Here is a 17,729-nt window from a genome sequence, read left to right as displayed (position 1 = left end):
CGATCGAGGAACTACGCCAGCGCCGGGAATGCATACGACTGTCGCCCAGAGTTGGGGTTGGTTGTTGTTGTTGCTGCTGCTGCAGCGGCTCTGGCTGCTGTGACCGTGCCGGGGCCCGCGGTAGTGACAGTGGCGGTGGCATGGCCTTGGCAACCTCACCGACTGCATCATCAGTCGTTTCATCCTCCGGCTCAGACAACCCAGCGGCAGAGTTGCTAGCTATAGATGAGTTCCTCCAACGACGGGACGACTGCAGGCGGCTCAGCAAGTGACTCGGGTCAGGCTGCTGCAGCTCTGGCTGCTGCGACCATGGCGCCCATGATAGCGGCAGCGGCGGTGGCACGGCCTTGGCACCCCTGCCGACTGCATCAGCGGGTGCAGCCTCCGGCTCGGATAACTCAGCAGCAGAGTTGCTAATTATGGAAGTACCACGCCAGCGCCGAGATTGCAGTTGAATTAAAGACAGGATAGGGTCGACTGGTTGCTGCTGCTGCTGCTGCTGCTGCTGCAGCGGCGATGGCGGCTCTGGCTGCTCGGACGGTGGTGTCAGCGGCAGCGGCAACGGTGGCCTCACACTTCTGGTACCCTCACCACCATTCCCGTCACCCTCAAGATCCTCCTCGGGTACGGAGTGCTCCAAGGGGCCGCCTGGGGGAAGCGCAGACTGTGGTTGAGGTGCACCAGGGCCTGAGGCCACCATGAACCCACTACCGATAGCACCACTGCCGCTGGTGCTTCTGCCGATAGCACCACTGCCGCTGGTGCTTCTGCCGCTGGTGCTTCTGCCGCTGCTGTACGCGGCAGGTGACGGCGGCGACACCCCAGCGGGCAGGGTGCTGATGTGTTGCTGTTGCACAGAGATTGGTGACGCATCTGCTTCCTCGGATTGAGTCTGCTGGTGAAACACCTGAGACGGCTGAGCCTGCACGGATTCTGGGAGGACCATGAAGAAGGAAGACCGGGGACTGGATGGGGACGGCAACGGGGATTGAACAGCCGACCGTCGCGAAGTCGTGCGTGACGGTGGAGCCGGCTTCTGCTGCTGCTGCTGCTGTTGCTGCTGCTGCTGCTGTTGCTGCTGCCCAGCCATGAGCGATGTGCGCGGTGGCGGCACGACAAATGATGCCGTGCGTGGACCGGTGGAGGTTTCTGCGGTCTGCTGCTCTGCGACTATCGTGGCTGCCAGCAGCAGGGCAGGGCTCGTCGGCTGTGTTTTGGGAGCAGCGGGACGGCTCGCGGATCTGCTGAGCTGAGCTGGGCCGGGCTGGCCTGCTGGGGGCTTAACCACCGCTGTAGTTGGAATGGGCATGAAGAATGAGGATCGTGGTGGTGAATCGCTCCCTTGGCGGATACCGGCCCTGAGCAGTGCAGCTGGCCCATTAGCTCTGAGGGGCATCGAACCACGGCCTGCAGCCTGCGGTGCCGACTGATCCTTCTTTCCATCCTCTTGCTCTTGCTCCTGCTGCTTTGCCCGTCGGGCAGCAGCTCCGGGGGCTGCAACAGTGGTGCTTGCCCGTGTACCTGTCCCCTTACTGAGCCCCACTGCCGCAGAAGTGCTGGCACCAAGAGACTGACTAAGGCGTGAGCCAGCAGTCTGCCGAGAATTAGTGCCAGCAGGTGCTGTGGCTTCACCCTTACGTGTGGTGCTGGCTGCTGTGGCAGCCCGTGGTTTGGGGCTGACGGCCTGCCGGCTGCCGCCTGCTGGAGCTGCTGCCGTACCAGTACGGCGGGCAGGAGACTGGCGACCCGGTTGAGTGGGGCTTGCCTTGTCTGTGGGGCTGCTGTTGGTGTTGGTGTTGGTGTTGGTGCCAGGTTTGGTCTTGGTTTTGGCGTTGGTGTTGGTCGGTGATGCAGCTGGCTTTCTCACACCGCTGCTTGTGGATGTGGATGTGGATGTGGATGTGGATGTGGATGTGGATGTGGATGTGGATGTGGATGGGTTAGCAGGCTTTCCCCTGGCAGGTGAAGAACTAGCAGCCGTAGCGTTAGTTCGTGAAGGTACCGGTGGCTTCCTTGGAGGGGTGGTGGTGCTACGCTGATTTCCAGCTGGGCCCTTGGGTACCGCTATCGGCGGGGCCTCTAAGGAATCGCTAACTTGAATTCCTGCATCACAGTGCTCCTGAGGGACCTCCAGAGACCTTCCAACCTGTACAGCGGCTTCGGCTGAGGTATCCAACAGCTGCCTCAGGCAGCCGTACCCGGCCTCTTCCCCAGAAGCTGCCATGCAGGCATCCCTTGCCGTGGCAGCAATGTCACGGGATGCATCTACCAGCTGTGCAAGACGGTGGTAATTGACCTCAAGAGCTGAAGCCGCTGCACAGCACTGTGCAGCCGACGAGGCGGTGTTCTGGATAGCTTCTGCCAAATGCTGCACAGGGTTCATTGCAGCACCCGTGCGACCACGTGCAATCTGCACCAGTCCCTCCACAGCGTTCCACTCCCTTCTCGATGCAAAAGGGTAAAACTGCCCTGACAACGATGCGGAGGGGTGGAAGGCGAGTCGCAAAAGCCGATCACAACTGACCTGCAGTGTGGATGCTTCAAGGGAATCTCCAACTTGGATGGCGGCTTCAGCAACGCGCTGACCCACCCCGCCAGCTGGGACCACCGGAGAGCCAACCGGGACAACGGCGTCGAGGGGAGACACAACATGATCATGTAGTTCGTTGCCACTTGCCAGTGAAGAGAACCCTTGAGACTTATCATGCTCGGAAGAGGCCTGAGCTGGTGTTGGTGACTGCAGCGGTATCGAAAGCTCTGTAGACGCCTGGTTGGCGGCTGGTGCAGCCTCTACTGGAGACACCGACAGCTCTGTAGATGCCTGGTTGGCTGATGCAGCCTCCGGAGAGACCGCCGACAGCTCTGTAGATGCCTGGTTGGCGGCTTGTGCAGCCTCCGGAGAGACCGCCGACAGCTCTGTAGATGCCTGGTTGGCTGATGCAGCCTCTGTAGGGACCGCTGACAGCTCTGTAGATGCCTGGGCAACTGGTGCAGCCTCCGGAGAGACCGCCGACAACTCTGTAGAAGCCTGGGCAGCTGGTGCAGCCTCCGAAGAGACTGCCGACAGCTCTGTAGATGCCTGGGCAGCTGGTGCAGCCTCTGGAGAGACCGCCGACAGCTCTGTAGATGCCTGGTTGGCTGATGCAGCCTCTGGAGAGTCTACCAACAGCTCTGTAGATGCCTGGGCAACTGGTGCAGCCTCTGGAGAGACCGCCGACAACTCTGTAGAAGCCTGGGCAGCTGGTGCAGCCTCTGAAGAGACTGCCGACAGCTCTGTAGATGCCTGGGCAGCTGGTGCAGCCTCTGGAGAGACCGCCGACAGCTCTGTAGATGCCTGGTTGGCTGATGCAGCCTCTGGAGAGACCGCCGACAGCTCTGTAGATGCCTGGGCAGCTGGTGCAGCCTCTGGAGAGACCGCCGACAGCTCTGTAGATGCCTGGTTGGCTGATGCAGCCTCTGTAGGGACTGCCGACAGCTCTGTAGATGCCTGGGCAACTGGTGCAGCCTCTGTAGAGACCGCCGACAACTCTGTAGAAGCCTGGGCAGCTGGTGCAGCCTCTGAAGAGACTGCCGACAGCTCTGTAGATGCCTGGGCAGCTGGTGCAGCCTCTGGAGAGACCGCCGACAGCTCTGTAGATGCCTGGTTGGCTGATGCAGCCTCTGGAGAGTCTACCAAGAGCTCTGTAGATGCCTGGGCAGCTGGTGCAGCCTCTGTAGGGACTGCCGACAGCTCTGTAGATGCCTGGGTAGCTGATGCAGCCTCTGGAGGGATCCGACAGTTCTGTAGATGCCTGGGCAGCTGGTGCAGCCTCCGTAGAGACTGCCGACAGCTCTGTAGATGCCTGGGCAGTTGGTGCAGCCTCTGGAGAGACTGCCGACAGTTCTGTAGATGCCTGGGCAGCTGATGCAGCCTCCGGAGAGACTGCCGACAGCTCTGTAGATGCCTGGGCAGCTGGTGCAGCCTCTGTAGGGACTGCCGACAGCTCTGTAGATGCCTGGGCAGCTGATGCAGCCTCTGTAGGGACCGACAGCTCTGTAGATGCCTGGGCAGCTGGTGCAGCCTCCAGAGAGACTGCCGACAGTTCTGTAGATGCCTGGGCAGTTGGTGCAGCCTCTGGAGAGACCGCCGACAGCTCTGTAGATGCCTGGTCAGCTGGTGCAGCCTCTGTAGGGACTGCCGACAGCTCTGTAGATGCCTGGGCAGCTGGTGCAGCCTCTGGAGGGACTGCCAACAGCTCTGTAGATGCCTGGGCAGCTGATGCAGCCTCTGGAGGAACCGACAGCTCTGTAGATGCCTGGGCAGCTGGTGCAGCCTCCGGAGAGACTGCCGACAGTTCTGTAGATGCCTGGGCAGTTGGTGCAGCCTCTGGAGAGACTGCCGACAGCTCTGTAGATGCCTGGGCAGTTGTGCAGCCTCCGGAGAGACTGCCGACAGTTCTGTAGATGCCTGGGCAGTTAGTGCAGCCTCTGTAGGGACTGCCAACAGCTCTGTAGATGCCCGGTTGGTTGATGCAGCCTCTGAGAGACCGCCGACAGCTCTGTAGATGCCTGGGCAGCTGGTGCAGCCTCCGAGAGACCGCCGACAGCTCTGTAGATGCCTGGGCAGCTGGTGCAGCCTCCGAAGAGACTGCCGACAGCTCTGTGGATGCCTGGGCAGCTGGTGCAGCCTCTGTAGAGACTGCCGACAGCTCTGTAGATGCCTGGGCAGCTGGTGCAGCCTCTGTAGGGACCGCCCACAGCTCTGTAGATGCCTGGGCAGCTGATGCACCCTCCGGATAGACCGCCAAAGCTCTGTAGACGCCTGGGCAGCTGGTGCAGCCTCTGGAGGGACGCCGACAGCTCTGTAGATGCCTGGGCAGCTGGTGCAGCCTCCTGAGAGACTGCCGACAGTTCTGTAGATGCCTGGGCAGCTGGTGCAGCCTCTGTAGGGACCGCCGACAGCTCTGTAGATGCCTGGGCAGCTGATGCAGCCTCCGGAGAGACCGCCAAAGAGCTCTGTAGACGCCTGGGCAGCTGGTGCAGCCTCTGCAAAGAGCCGCCAACAGCTCTGTGGATGCCTGGGCAGCTGGTGCAGCCTCCGGAGAGACTGCCGACAGCTCTGTAGATGCCTGGGCAGTTGGTGCAGCCTCTGTAGGGACCGACAGCTCTGTAGATGCCTGGGCAGCTGATGCAGCCTCCGGAGAGACCGCCAAAAGCTCTGTAGACGCCTGGGCAGCTGGTGCAGCCTCTGCAGAGACCGCCAACAGCTCTGTAGATGCCTGGGCAGCTGGTGCAGCCTCCGGAGAGACTGCCGACAGCTCTGTAGATGCCTGGGCAGCTGGTGCAGCCTCTGGAGAGACCGCCGACAGCTCTGTAGATGCCTGGGCAGCTGGTGCAGCCTCCGGAGTGTCGACCAACAGCTCTGTAGATGCCTGGGCAGCTGGTGCAGCCTCTGGAGAGTCGACCAACATCTCTGTAGATGCCTGGGCAGCTGGTGCAGCCTCTGGAGAGACCGCCAACAGCTCTGTAGATGCCTGGGCAGCTGGTGCAGCCTCTGGAGAGACCGCCAAAAGCTCTGTAGATGCCTGGGCAGCTGGTGCAGCCTCCGGAGAGACCGCCGACAGCTCTGTAGATGCCTGGGCAGCTGGTGCAGCCTCCGGAGAGACCGCCGACAGCTCTGTAGATGCCTGGGCAGCTGGTGCAGCCTCTGGAGTGACCGCCAACATCTCTGTAGATGCCTGGGCAGCTGGTGCAGCCTCTGGAGTGTCGACCAAGATCTCTGTAGATGCCTGGGCAGCTGGTGCAGCCTCCGGAGAGACCGCCGACAGCTCTGTGGATGCCTGGGCAGCTGGTGCAGCCTCCGGAGAGACCGCCGACAGCTCTGTAGATGCCTGGGCGGCTGGTGCAGCCTCCATAGAGACCGCCGACAGCTCTGAAGATGCCTGGGCGGCTGGTGCAGCCTCCTGGAGACCGCCGACAGCTCTGTGGATGCCTGGGCAGCTGGTGCAGCCTCCGGAGAGACCGCCGACAGCTCTGTGGATGCCTGGGCAGCTGGTGCAGCCTCCGGAGAGACCACCGACAGCTCTGTAGATGCCTGGGCAGCTGGTGCAGCCTCTGGAGTGTCGACCAAGATCTCTGTAGATGCCTGGGCGGCTGGTGCAGCCTCCGGAGAGACCGCCGAAAGCTCTGTAGATGCCTGGGCAGCTGGTGCAGCCTCTGGAGTGTCGACCAAGATCTCTGTAGATGCCTGGGCGGCTGGTGCAGCCTCCGGAGAGACCGCCGAAAGCTCTGTAGACGCCTGGGCAGCTGGTGCAGCCTCCGGAGAGACAGCCGACAGCTCTGTAGATGCCTGGTTGGCGGCTTGTGCAGCCTCCATAGAGACCGCCGAAAGCTCTGAAGATGCCTGGTTGGCGGCTTGCTCAGCCTCCGTAGACACCGCCGAAAGCTCTGTAGATGCCTGGTTGGCGGCTTGTGCAGCCTCTACTGGAGACACCGACAGCTCTATAGATGCCTCGGCAGGAACTAGACCCGCTTGTGGCTCCTCCGTCCCTCTTTTGAGCTCAATGATTGAGGACTTGGATACAACCTCTGCAGGCTCCTTCACCTCAGCGGGATCCCAGGCTTGAGCATGGCCATCCAGGGACCCCTTCGGCTTGATAGAGCCTGGTCGCAGAGAAGAAGCCCTGGCCTCGATAGAGCTCTGTATGGTGGATGCACTCTCTACAGATACCTTGGCGGCTTGTGTTATTGATTGGGCCACCTGAGCCTCCTGAGCCAAGCCACCGCATAAACCATCTCCCGTCGTTGACTTTTTAGGCCCAACCAACGCTTGAAACGATGGAGGGCATGAGGTAGATTTCAGGATAGAAGCTTCAAGGGAATCTCCAACTTGGATTGCAGCTTCAGTGTAGCCACCAGGTGACGCCCCAACTTGTATTCCTGCTTCATGTGACGAAGCCCCGTCATTGTTTGCCATGGAAATCATGTTCTTGAATATGCGGGCCGCACCTGGCTCCTGGAAACATCCTTTTGCATCAGTTGAAGACTTGACAGCATCTGACACATATTCCTTGGCCTCGGATGAGGCTTGGGAAGAGGCTGGCACCTCCACAGACTCCTTGACTTCGATGGAAGCATGGGTTGAACCCGGCATGGCACTGGACGTCTTCACCTGTAGAGAGCCCTGGACTGCAGCTGGCACTTCCAACGATTCCCTAGCCTCGATGGAGGCCTGGGCTGATCCAGACACCTCCAAAGCCTCCTTGACTTCAGATGATGCCTGGACAGCAGCTGGCACATCAGAAAGCTCCTTGACCTCGGTTGAGGCTTGGGAAGAGGCTGGCACCTCCACAGACTCCTTGACTTCGATGGAAGCAGCATGGGTTGAACCCGGCATGGCAATGGACGTCTTCACCTGTAGAGAGCCCTGGACTGCAGCTGGCACTTCCAACGATTCCCTAGCCTCGATGGAGGCCTGGGCTGATCCAGACACCTCCAAAGCCTCCTTGACTTCAGATGATGCCTGGACAGCAGCTGGCACATCGGAAAGCTCCTTGACCTCGGTTGAGGCTTGGGAAGAGGCTGGCACCTCCACAGACTCCTTGACTTCGATGGAAGCATGGGTTGAACCCGGCATGGCAATGGACGTCTTCACCTGTAGAGAGCCCTGGACTGCAGCTGGCACTTCCAACGATTCCCTAGCCTCGATGGAGGCCTGGGCGGATCCAGACACCTCCAAAGCCTCCTTGACTTCAGATGATGCCTGGACAGCAGCTGGCACATCGGAAAGCTCCTTGACCTCGGTCGAGGTTTGGGAAGAGGCTGGCACCTCCACAGACTCCTTGACTTCGATGGAAGCATGGGTTGAACCCGGCATGGCAATGGACGTCTTCACCTGTAGAGAGCCCTGGACTGCAGCTGGCACTTCCAACGATTCCCTAGCCTTGATGGAGGCCTGGGCTGATCCAGACACCTCCAAAGCCTCCTTGACTTCAGATGATGCCTGGACAGCAGCTGGCACATCGGAAAGCTCCTTGACCTCGGTTGAGGCTTGGGAAGAGGCTGGCACCTCCACAGACTCCTTGACTTCGATGGAAGCAGCATGGGTTGAACCCGGCATGGCAATGGACGTCTTCACCTGTAGAGAGCCCTGGACTGCAGCTGGCACTTCCAACGATTCGCTAGCCTCGATGGAGGCCTGGGCTGATCCAGACACCTCCAAAGCCTCCTTGACTTCAGATGATGCCTGGACAGGAGCTGGCACATCGGAAAGCTCCTTGACCTCGGTCGAGGCTTGGGAAGAGGCTGGCACCTCCACAGACTCCTTGACTTCGATGGAAGCATGGGTTGAACCCGGCATGGCAATGGACGTCTTCACCTGTAGAGAGCCCTGGACTGCAGCTGGCACTTCCAACGATTCCCTAGCCTCGATGGAGGCCTGGGCGGATCCAGACACCTCCAAAGCCTCCTTGACTTCAGATGATGCCTGGACAGCAGCTGGCACATCGGAAAGCTCCTTGACCTCGGTCGAGGCTTGGGAAGAGGCTGGCACCTCCACAGACTCCTTGACTTCGATGGAAGCATGGGTTGAACCCGGCATGGCAATGGACGTCTTCACCTGTAGAGAGCCCTGGACTGCAGCTGGCACTTCCAACGATTCCCTAGCCTCGATGGAGGCCTGGGCTGATCCAGACACCTCCAAAGCCTCCTTGACTTCAGATGATGCCTGGACAGCAGCTGGCACATCGGAAAGCTCCTTGACCTCGGTTGAGGCTTGGGAAGAGGCTGGCACCTCCACAGACTCCTTGACTTCGATGGAAGCATGGGTTGAACCCGGCATGGCAATGGACGTCTTCACCTGTAGAGAGCCCTGGACTGCAGCTGGCACTTCCAACGATTCCCTAGCCTCGATGGAGGCCTGGGCTGATCCAGACACCTCCAAAGCCTCCTTGACTTCAGATGATGCCTGGACAGGAGCTGGCACATCGGAAAGCTCCTTGACCTCGGTCGAGGCTTGGGAAGAGGCTGGCACCTCCACAGACTCCTTGACTTCGATGGAAGCATGGGTTGAACCCGGCATGGCAATGGACGTCTTCACCTGTAGAGAGCCCTGGACTGCAGCTGGCACTTCCAACGATTCCGTAGCAATGATGGAGGCCTGGGCTGATCCAGACACCTCCAAAGCCTCCTTGACTTCAGATGATGCCTGGACAGCAGCTGGCACATCAGAAAGCTCCTTGACCTCGGTTGAGGCTTGGGAAGAGACTGGCACCTCCACAGACTCCTTGACTTCGATGGAAGCACGGGTTGAACCCGGCATGGCAATGGACGTCTTCACCTGTAGAGAGCCCTGGACTGCAGCTGGCACTTCCAACGATTCGCTAGCCTCGATGGAGGCCTGGGCGGATCCAGACACCTCCAAAGCCTCCTTGACTTCAGATGATGCCTGGACAGCAGCTGGCACATCGGAAAGCTCCTTGACCTCGGTCGAGGCTTGGGAAGAGGCTGGCACCTCCACAGACTCCTTGACTTCGATGGAAGCATGGGTTGAACCCGGCATGGCAATGGACGTCTTCACCTGTAGAGAGCCCTGGACTGCAGCTGGCACTTCCAACGATTCCCTAGCCTTGATGGAGGCCTGGGCGGATCCAGACACCTCCAAAGCCTCCTTGACTTCAGATGATGCCTGGACAGCAGCTGGCACATCAGAAAGCTCCTTGACCTCGGTTGAGGCTTGGGAAGAGGCTGGCACCTCCACAGACTCCTTGACTTCGATGGAAGCACGGGTTGAACCCGGCATGGCAATGGACGTCTTCACCTGTAGAGAGCCCTGGACTGCAGCTGGCACTTCCAACGATTCGCTAGCCTCGATGGAGGCCTGGGCGGATCCAGACACCTCCAAAGCCTCCTTGACTTCAGATGATGCCTGGACAGCAGCTGGCACATCGGAAAGCTCCTTGACCTCGGTCGAGGCTTGGGAAGAGGCTGGCACCTCCACAGACTCCTTGACTTCGATGGAAGCATGGGTTGAACCCGGCATGGCAATGGACGTCTTCACCTGTAGAGAGCCCTGGACTGCAGCTGGCACTTCCAACGATTCCCTAGCCTCGATGGAGGCCTGGGCGGATCCAGACACCTCCAAAGCCTCCTTGACTTCAGATGATGCCTGGACAGGAGCTGGCACATCGGAAAGCTCCTTGACCTCGGTCGAGGCTTGGGAAGAGGCTGGCACCTCCACAGACTCCTTGACTTCGATGGAAGCATGGGTTGAACCCGGCATGGCAATGGACGTCTTCACCTGTAGAGAGCCCTGGACTGCAGCTGGCACTTCCAACGATTCCGTAGCAATGATGGAGGCCTGGGCTGATCCAGACACCTCCAAAGCCTCCTTGACTTCAGATGATGCCTGGACAGCAGCTGGCACATCAGAAAGCTCCTTGACCTCGGTTGAGGCTTGGGAAGAGACTGGCACCTCCACAGACTCCTTGACTTCGATGGAAGCACGGGTTGAACCCGGCATGGCAATGGACGTCTTCACCTGTAGAGAGCCCTGGACTGCAGCTGGCACTTCCAACGATTCCGTAGCCTCGATGGAGGCCTGGGCGGATCCAGACACCTCCAAAGCCTCCTTGACTTCAGATGATGCCTGGACAGCAGCTGGCACATCGGAAAGCTCCTTGACCTCGGTCGAGGCTTGGGAAGAGGCTGGCACCTCCACAGACTCCTTGACTTCGATGGAAGCATGGGTTGAACCCGGCATGGCAATGGACGTCTTCACCTGTAGAGAGCCCTGGACTGCAGCTGGCACTTCCAACGATTCCCTAGCCTCGATGGAGGCCTGGGCGGATCCAGACACCTCCAAAGCCTCCTTGACTTCAGATGATGCCTGGACAGCAGCTGGCACATCGGAAAGCTCCTTGACCTCGGTCGAGGCTTGGGAAGAGGCTGGCACCTCCACAGACTCCTTGACTTCGATGGAAGCATGGGTTGAACCCGGCATGGCAATGGACGCCTTCACCTGTAGAGAGCCCTGTACTGCAGCTGGCACTTCCAACGATTCCCTAGCCTCGATGGAGGCCTGGGCGGATCCAAACACCTCCAAAGCCTCCTTGACTTCAGATGATGCCTGGACAGCAGCTGGCACATCAGAAAGCTCCTTGACCTCGGTCGAGGCTTGGGAAGAGGCTGGCACCTCCACAGACTCCTTGACTTCGATGGAACCATGGGTTGAACCCGGCATGTCAAGGGATCCTTGTACGACATCAACATTATAGGCCTTATCAGCAACTCTGCAGTCGGCAGCTTCTGTCGTCTCTTTACTAGCCCGTACCATAGCATTAGCTATAGCTGATTCCCCTAGCAGGGCTTGTCGAGCTCTGTTGGAATCTTCGGCTGAAGTTCCTGCTCCTGATGCCAACGGCATCCCTCCAGCCTCAGACAATTCTTGGGCTGACGCTGCCATCTCAACGGAGCTTTCAGGCTGCACGGATGCATTACATAAATTACCCCCTGCTGGTTGACTCAGTTGGCCGCTGCTGCTGAGCTCGATTGATCCCACGAGCCCAAGGGATCGTTTAACCTTGGTCGTGGCCTGGGCTTGGATGGCCGCCTCGGTAATGGCATCGATGAGCTTGTCCAGGCAATCATCAATTGAGTCCTTCCCCCCGAATGCTGAGCTGCTTGTTCCATCCGAACTGCTAGTACCCGTACTTGTAGCTTCAGCCAGCTGCCCAAGCTGTTCGTAGCTTGCCTCTAAAGCAGAGATTGCTGAGCAGTAATGAGCAGCAATTGTAGCGGTGTCCGTGCTGGCATCTGCCAGCTGCCCGAGACGCCTGTAGTTCAACTCTGTAGCAGATGCAGCAGAGCTGGGTAGCCCTGCAGAAACAGCCGCCTTGGTGAAGAAGTTGACAAGCTGGCCTAACCGATCGTAGCTCAGCTCCAGAGCAGACGCTGCCGAAAAGAACTGCTCGGCTGAGATAGCAGCATCGGCAAAGGCATCGACCAGTTGCCACATCCTCTCATCATTCCATCCGAGCGCCGATGCTGCCGACAAGAATTGCTCAGCAAGTGCGGCCGTATCCAGCGGGCTATGAGTTACTTGTCCAAGCCGGTCAAAGCTGGTCCCAAGAGCAGAAGCTGCCGCCAAGAAACGCTCAGCCGAGGCAGCAGCATTGGAGGATGAGTCATCGGCCAGCTGACCTAGGCGCAAGTAACTCATCCCGAGTGTAGAGGCCATGGTGTGCATGGTTTCAACCGGTGGTACCGGAGACGATTTGGAGGAAGAGGAAAATTCTGGCTGCTCTTGGCCATCGGGGCCCTTTTTAAGAGCTGATGAACTTGTGGAGATGGCGGTGAGCTGCAGCCTAGATGAATCTTCGGTTGCAGCAGCAGGCTCCGGGGCTGATGACGAGACAGTGTTGTAATCGACAGGGGCACCTTCCAGCAGTTGCCCAAAAAAGTTGTTTCTCTCGCCCAATAGCAAAGCTGCTGAGCCATTTTCATTAGCTGCTGAACCTTCCAGAGCGATGTCAGCTGATGGTGCAGCAGCTGACGACGATGGTGCAGCAGAATTGTCAGCCGCAGCAGATGCATCTGCCAGCTGCCCAATGCTTTTGTACACCTCCCCCTCCAACACCGATGTTTTGGGGCCATGCTGTTCACTCCAAGTTGCCGAACACTCCAAGTTGGCAGCGGGATGCCCAGCCGATGTGACGGTGTAGTCGTCTGAAGCAGGGGCATGGCCGAGCTGCCCAACGTGGTCGTAGCTCGACTCTAAGGCTGCGACTGCCGAGCAATTTACCCCGGCCGAGGCGCCATGATCCTTCGAGTCCTCTGCCAGCCGGCCAAGCCGGTTTGAGATCCTCTCGGCCACCTGGGCTGCCTCATGGCTGGAGGATGCGGCCTCCTCCTCTGCTGTGGTTGCTTCTCCCAACCTTTCTGGCGATTCGTTAGCTCGGTTGGACGAGCTGGAACGACCGCTGTCTTCATCAGATGAGGTTGAAGACCTGGCCGACAACTGGCCGCCAGCCGCCTGGTTGCGAATCATCAGGCCAGAGAGCGCAAAGCAGGCTTGTCCTAGGAGCCCGAGGGAATTGTACCGAACCCTCCGGTGGTGTGCATGTGGGATTTCGGGCAATGCTGGTACGCCGCCTTGCTGAGCAGCACGCTCGTCGTCGTCGGCGGCAGGACCTTTGCCGGTCAATCCATTTGTGATGTCTTGCACGTAAGATTGTATAAGCGCATAAGCGACGCCCATGAGGAAAAGGCCTGCGTGCAATTCGTGCCACAAGCGAGGCGTCGGTCAGACATGGTGAATACAGCAACGCCAATCTCATGTGCTGTGAGTATGTAGCTGCCCGACAAAAAGGCACTGGGTCATCTGTTTTGATCAACCATAGATCGAGCCCTACCTGTATAATAGGTAGGTACCGTCTATTTTATTATTACACCAGGGCGGGTGCGATCTATAGACTCAATAGATCGACCAAAAACGTTTTACAGGCGACGGGGTGCAAAAGTCTAAGTCTAGCTATCAGATAAACACCGACCCATGCGCATCTGGACCGACATACTGGGAATAAAATATAAAACACAAAGTTAGTAAACAAAGCAGGTATTTCAATAAATCAGATATATAGACGAAGATCGAAGGACGAGTTTGCTTTGGCCAAGAGGCTCCTTACCGTAGCGGCCGCCATCTGAAGATCCCCATGAGTTGCTTCCTGATGAACCGCCATTCATCCCGGGAGGAGCAGCACCTGAAGGCGGACCGCCGCCGGATGCCGCCATCAGCAACTCCGACGCACCAGCAGGTGCTCTGACCGCCCCCGATGAGGAGGAGGAGGAGGGGGAGGAGGACGATGCGACCTCCCCAGTAGAGGTGTACATTACCTGCATGTATATGTGGTGTTGCGAATGTGACGACAGCACTTAAGTGAAGACATGGTGATTGCATTAGACAGCTACGTTCATACTCGTTAATGCGTGCCCTGCATCCAATGCTATCCGGGATTGGTTGGCTGTCCGCCGATGGGTGGGTTATTACCCGCTACTGCCGCCGCGAGTCATATGGATCAATATAATTGCTTGGCGGTTTGTTGCATTCTCGGAAGTGCTGAATGAATGACGGCACAGAAAAACAAGCTCGGAAATGTTATGGTGCGGAGTCCTAGGATGGGCTGGGAAGCTTGCAGGGGGGTTAGGAGGCTGCTGCACGGCGGTATATCTGTTCAATCCGTACCGCGTCCAGAAAGGAAGCACAGGGCTTGTACCAGTACCCAATCCCTAAGAAGTGCAACATGCACCCGAATCGCAGCATGTTTTGGACTGAGCCATCCAGTCCCCGTAAGCCCAACCTATGGATAGACCGCTGCTTGCTGTTCGTTGCACAGCATGCACGCTTACTGGCACGCAGTGTGGCTGTATAGACCTTCCTAGGGGGGGAAATGGCGCCCTCAGCTATTTTTTTCCTCGCGTTAATGGCTTGCTGGCGCCTAGACGATATGCATGCCGTACATAATGCAAATATAATGTACAACTACTCGCGAGCTGACCAGGAACTAAGTTGACGCGCCGTTGATCCGCTAGATTTGGTTGGATGCTGGTGGTGAGTTGCCAAACTCAAAGAGTACACTCTGAAGTCGGATGGGGTGCCCCTCTAGCAGGGGAGAGCAGGGAATTGCCTCGGGAAAGGAGGCCACTGGTGAAGCTTAACCACCCTGTAACAACATCAACATCAACTACTACAGTGCGTCAAGGTCTCCACGGTTCCGGTTTCCAACTTTCCGTCGCGCAACTTACAGGTTCCAGGCGCTGTCGCTACATTGCATACAGGCAGCATGTGCGTGGTAAAATATTCACATGAGCAGCACGAGCGGAAACAAAATCGTGGTGCTTACTTTACCAAAACCGACTGCTGTAGTACACATGTAGTAGATGTAGTACAGTACGGCACACACATCGTGTTACTTGAATGCTCAGCTTACAATGATATTCGTGCGGAAGAAGGATTCGATATCATCAACAGAGCATGTTGGAGGCCATGAAATGGGAGCCAGCCCGTCTGGTGAGGATGTTGAAACGTATGTAGGCTCACTGAAACTCAGTTATTCCCTTTGTGCGCTATCGGTATTTCTTTTTCTTGTGGCTTTTAGGCGTTCAGATCTTGTCCTTGGGCCTTCGGCTCGTATGGGTATTTCTACAGGTATGGGGTCACGCACCCCCAACCCTATAACACAGACACGTCGTCTATACATACGCGCTAACGCGCTCTGCCGCCAGCACCTGAAGAGAGGCTTTTCGGCGGCCAGCTAAACTACTCCACAGCAGAGGTCGCAAAAGGTGCTGGCTGCTGCATGCCATGTCGCGCTCCTAATTGTTAGGAGTGGACGGAATGCATGCCATTATATAATATCATGGCTGCCGATCCTAGGGGTCCAGGAGCACCGTGACTTCATGCGACTTAGGGTTGGCATGCATGTAAGCGAGCGAGATCCCACCATGATCTCCCGCTGCAGCTAGGAGCTATCGCAGCAGACGGCGGGCTGGCTGCTGTTGGAAGCGGGCCTGAGTGAGCCGCATTGACGGCATCTCATAGCAGCATCGAGCTGACTGGTAGGTGTAGTTGCTGGGAGCATACCATTGAGAAACGGACCGGGCAAATAAGTTATGGGATACTATCGACCGCTGAATTGCCACCCTGGTGGGGCACTTCGGCCAGAATCCGCGTAGGCATGCATTCGACAGGTATGGGAGCTTTTCGCGCGCGGGAATCCCTGGGTCCCCCGGCCTGGGGTTTTCTCTCCGTTTCCGATTCAGAAATAAGGGGTTGGTCGTGTGGAAATGCACACTACAATGGACCAGTTGGAGCACTCGTTCAGCATTGAATGAGGGTTTTCGTTTTATTATAGCAGTTGCCACCCTTCGATGCGTGCTGGCTAGTTGCCTCGCCAAGCCAGTACGGCTCGCGTAAATAAGACCCCAAACCACCCAACGTAGGTATAACAGCCGGAGAAAGCCACTGTTTTCATAAGATTTCATTTCATTTAAGTATAGGAACGCTGGCAACTTAGCGTGTTCGTGTACCAAGTGGTCCAAATGATACCATGCTGTTAGAAGTTTGGCGAACAACGACTGCCGATGCCAACAATTATTCCGCTCTCATCAGCCTAATTTTGATATGGCCGTGTAAAGTATGCTTGAATGCATACTTGAATGATACGCTAGTTCCATGCCCGACACGAACGGCTCGACGTATTAGTCTCGCCGGCGCCTGAAGCAGTGCGAGTTTACATGTATGCCCATACATCCCAATATGCAGTAACATATGAAATTATGTTCGCAATGCTGATAAGGGGACGTCTACCGTGCTAACCATGCTAGCAGGCTCATTCTACCGTACCTTCGTGGGCACCGGCGGAAGAAGCGAGGACGATGGATTCAGATCAGCAGGTGGAAGTAAAACTGGGGATGACAACCCAACGCCGCAGTCGAAAATTCCGTCTTGAGACGTCTGAAGTTGTGCGGCCGTTTGGAAACAAACTCTTCGAAATGCGGTCCTCTGCAACAATGAAGAAATACTAATCAATATATACTATTATTATTGGCGCAGCTGGGCGTGTTGCGACCATACAAAAAGGGGTTCGGAACAGGGGACCTTGAAGCAGCAAACCTACCTGACAGCTGCGAGACAGGAAATTGAACTGTTTTCCAGCAGTCGCTGTATAATGCAAGTTCATTAACGTCCATGGCAGGTGCAAGAACGCTGCAATTCCAGCATGACCTTCGAGTGCAAACTTTGGATGCAACATTCTAGTCGCTGCCTACCCCCCGTTGTGGGCAAGGTGCATGTATCCATCCTAAAGCTACTTCCATCGGATAATCGACATTTAATCGCCAAGGCATGACAGTATATCATGAACAGCATTTGCAAGCTATCCAAAGACAAATCACCCTGTGCAGAGCCCCCTTATTTACCAACTATACGGCGAATTACGTTGTTGAAATTTGATTTACTGAAATAAGTCACTCTTAGCAGCTGGCGCAGCAAAAACTTTGGTCTCGGAGCTGGTTTTTGGCACGCGCTTAGTGGCCGTGAGCCTCAGCTGATACAAAGTGCCATCAGCGCATGCAACTAAGCAGCATAGAATTAATATTGTTTAGCAGATCTTATTGCGCGGCGTATTAATCGCGATTTTTAGTTCGGATTATCTATCGCTTCGGCCCCGGGAGTGTGAACGGACGCCGACCCTAGGCTCGGGCCGGTCTGGCGTATGCGTACCTGCTTTTATCGTTACATTCGGTATTCCGTTCCATGCTTAGCGTCAGACGTCAGCGTCCCGGGGCAGAGGAGCACCCTGGGGCCAAAACAAGGGTCAACGCGTAAGCGACACTCCGAAGCAAAAACAAACTAACGAGAAACACTGCGCAGACACATTAAGCACTTTGCAAGCCTCACTTTCCAAACTCCGGATAAGCATGTCACATGCAAAGGCTTTATAACTTTAGAAACCACATCAATCGCGAAATGTGCCAATTATTCGTCTTGCTGCCGAGTTGATGATATCAGATAGCTGTCGCCTTTACTCGTGTGCCTAAGGAAATTTCAGAGCGATGGATTGGGCCATGTACGACTGGAAGCGCTCCAGACACTTGGTGCTCGCCAGTGGGTCAATAGGCTGCCTTTCATGCTGGTGGGTCCAAAAAGCAAAAGCAACCAATTTCCCCGACATAACGCACACTACTGCAGCATA

The 17,729-nt window shown here is 57.0% G+C and overlaps 2 protein-coding genes across 2 annotated transcripts; both read right to left on the bottom strand.

Annotated features, from left to right (window-relative positions):
• Positions 1-3,278: 3,278 nt before the first annotated feature.
• On the bottom strand, positions 3,279-5,580 carry VOLCADRAFT_66292 (uncharacterized protein; the record flags this gene model as incomplete). The annotated part of the gene is made up of 2 exons (XM_002955766.1): positions 3,279-3,781; positions 5,004-5,580. Coding segments are annotated over 2 exons (1,080 nt in total), but the record flags the coding sequence as incomplete, so codon positions are not given.
• Positions 5,569-5,853, bottom strand: VOLCADRAFT_34931 (uncharacterized protein; the record flags this gene model as incomplete). Its single annotated transcript, XM_002955765.1, has 1 exon — positions 5,569-5,853. A coding segment is annotated over one exon (285 nt), but the record flags the coding sequence as incomplete, so codon positions are not given.
• Between the last annotated feature and the right edge of the window lie 11,876 nt (positions 5,854-17,729).

Source organism: Volvox carteri (genome assembly GCF_000143455.1).
Source record: "Volvox carteri f. nagariensis unplaced genomic scaffold VOLCAscaffold_55, whole genome shotgun sequence".
NCBI classification, from domain to species: domain Eukaryota; kingdom Viridiplantae; phylum Chlorophyta; class Chlorophyceae; order Chlamydomonadales; family Volvocaceae; genus Volvox; species Volvox carteri.
The sequence above is the reverse complement of the archived record's forward strand: the minus strand, read 5'-3'. Positions and strand labels throughout refer to the sequence as shown.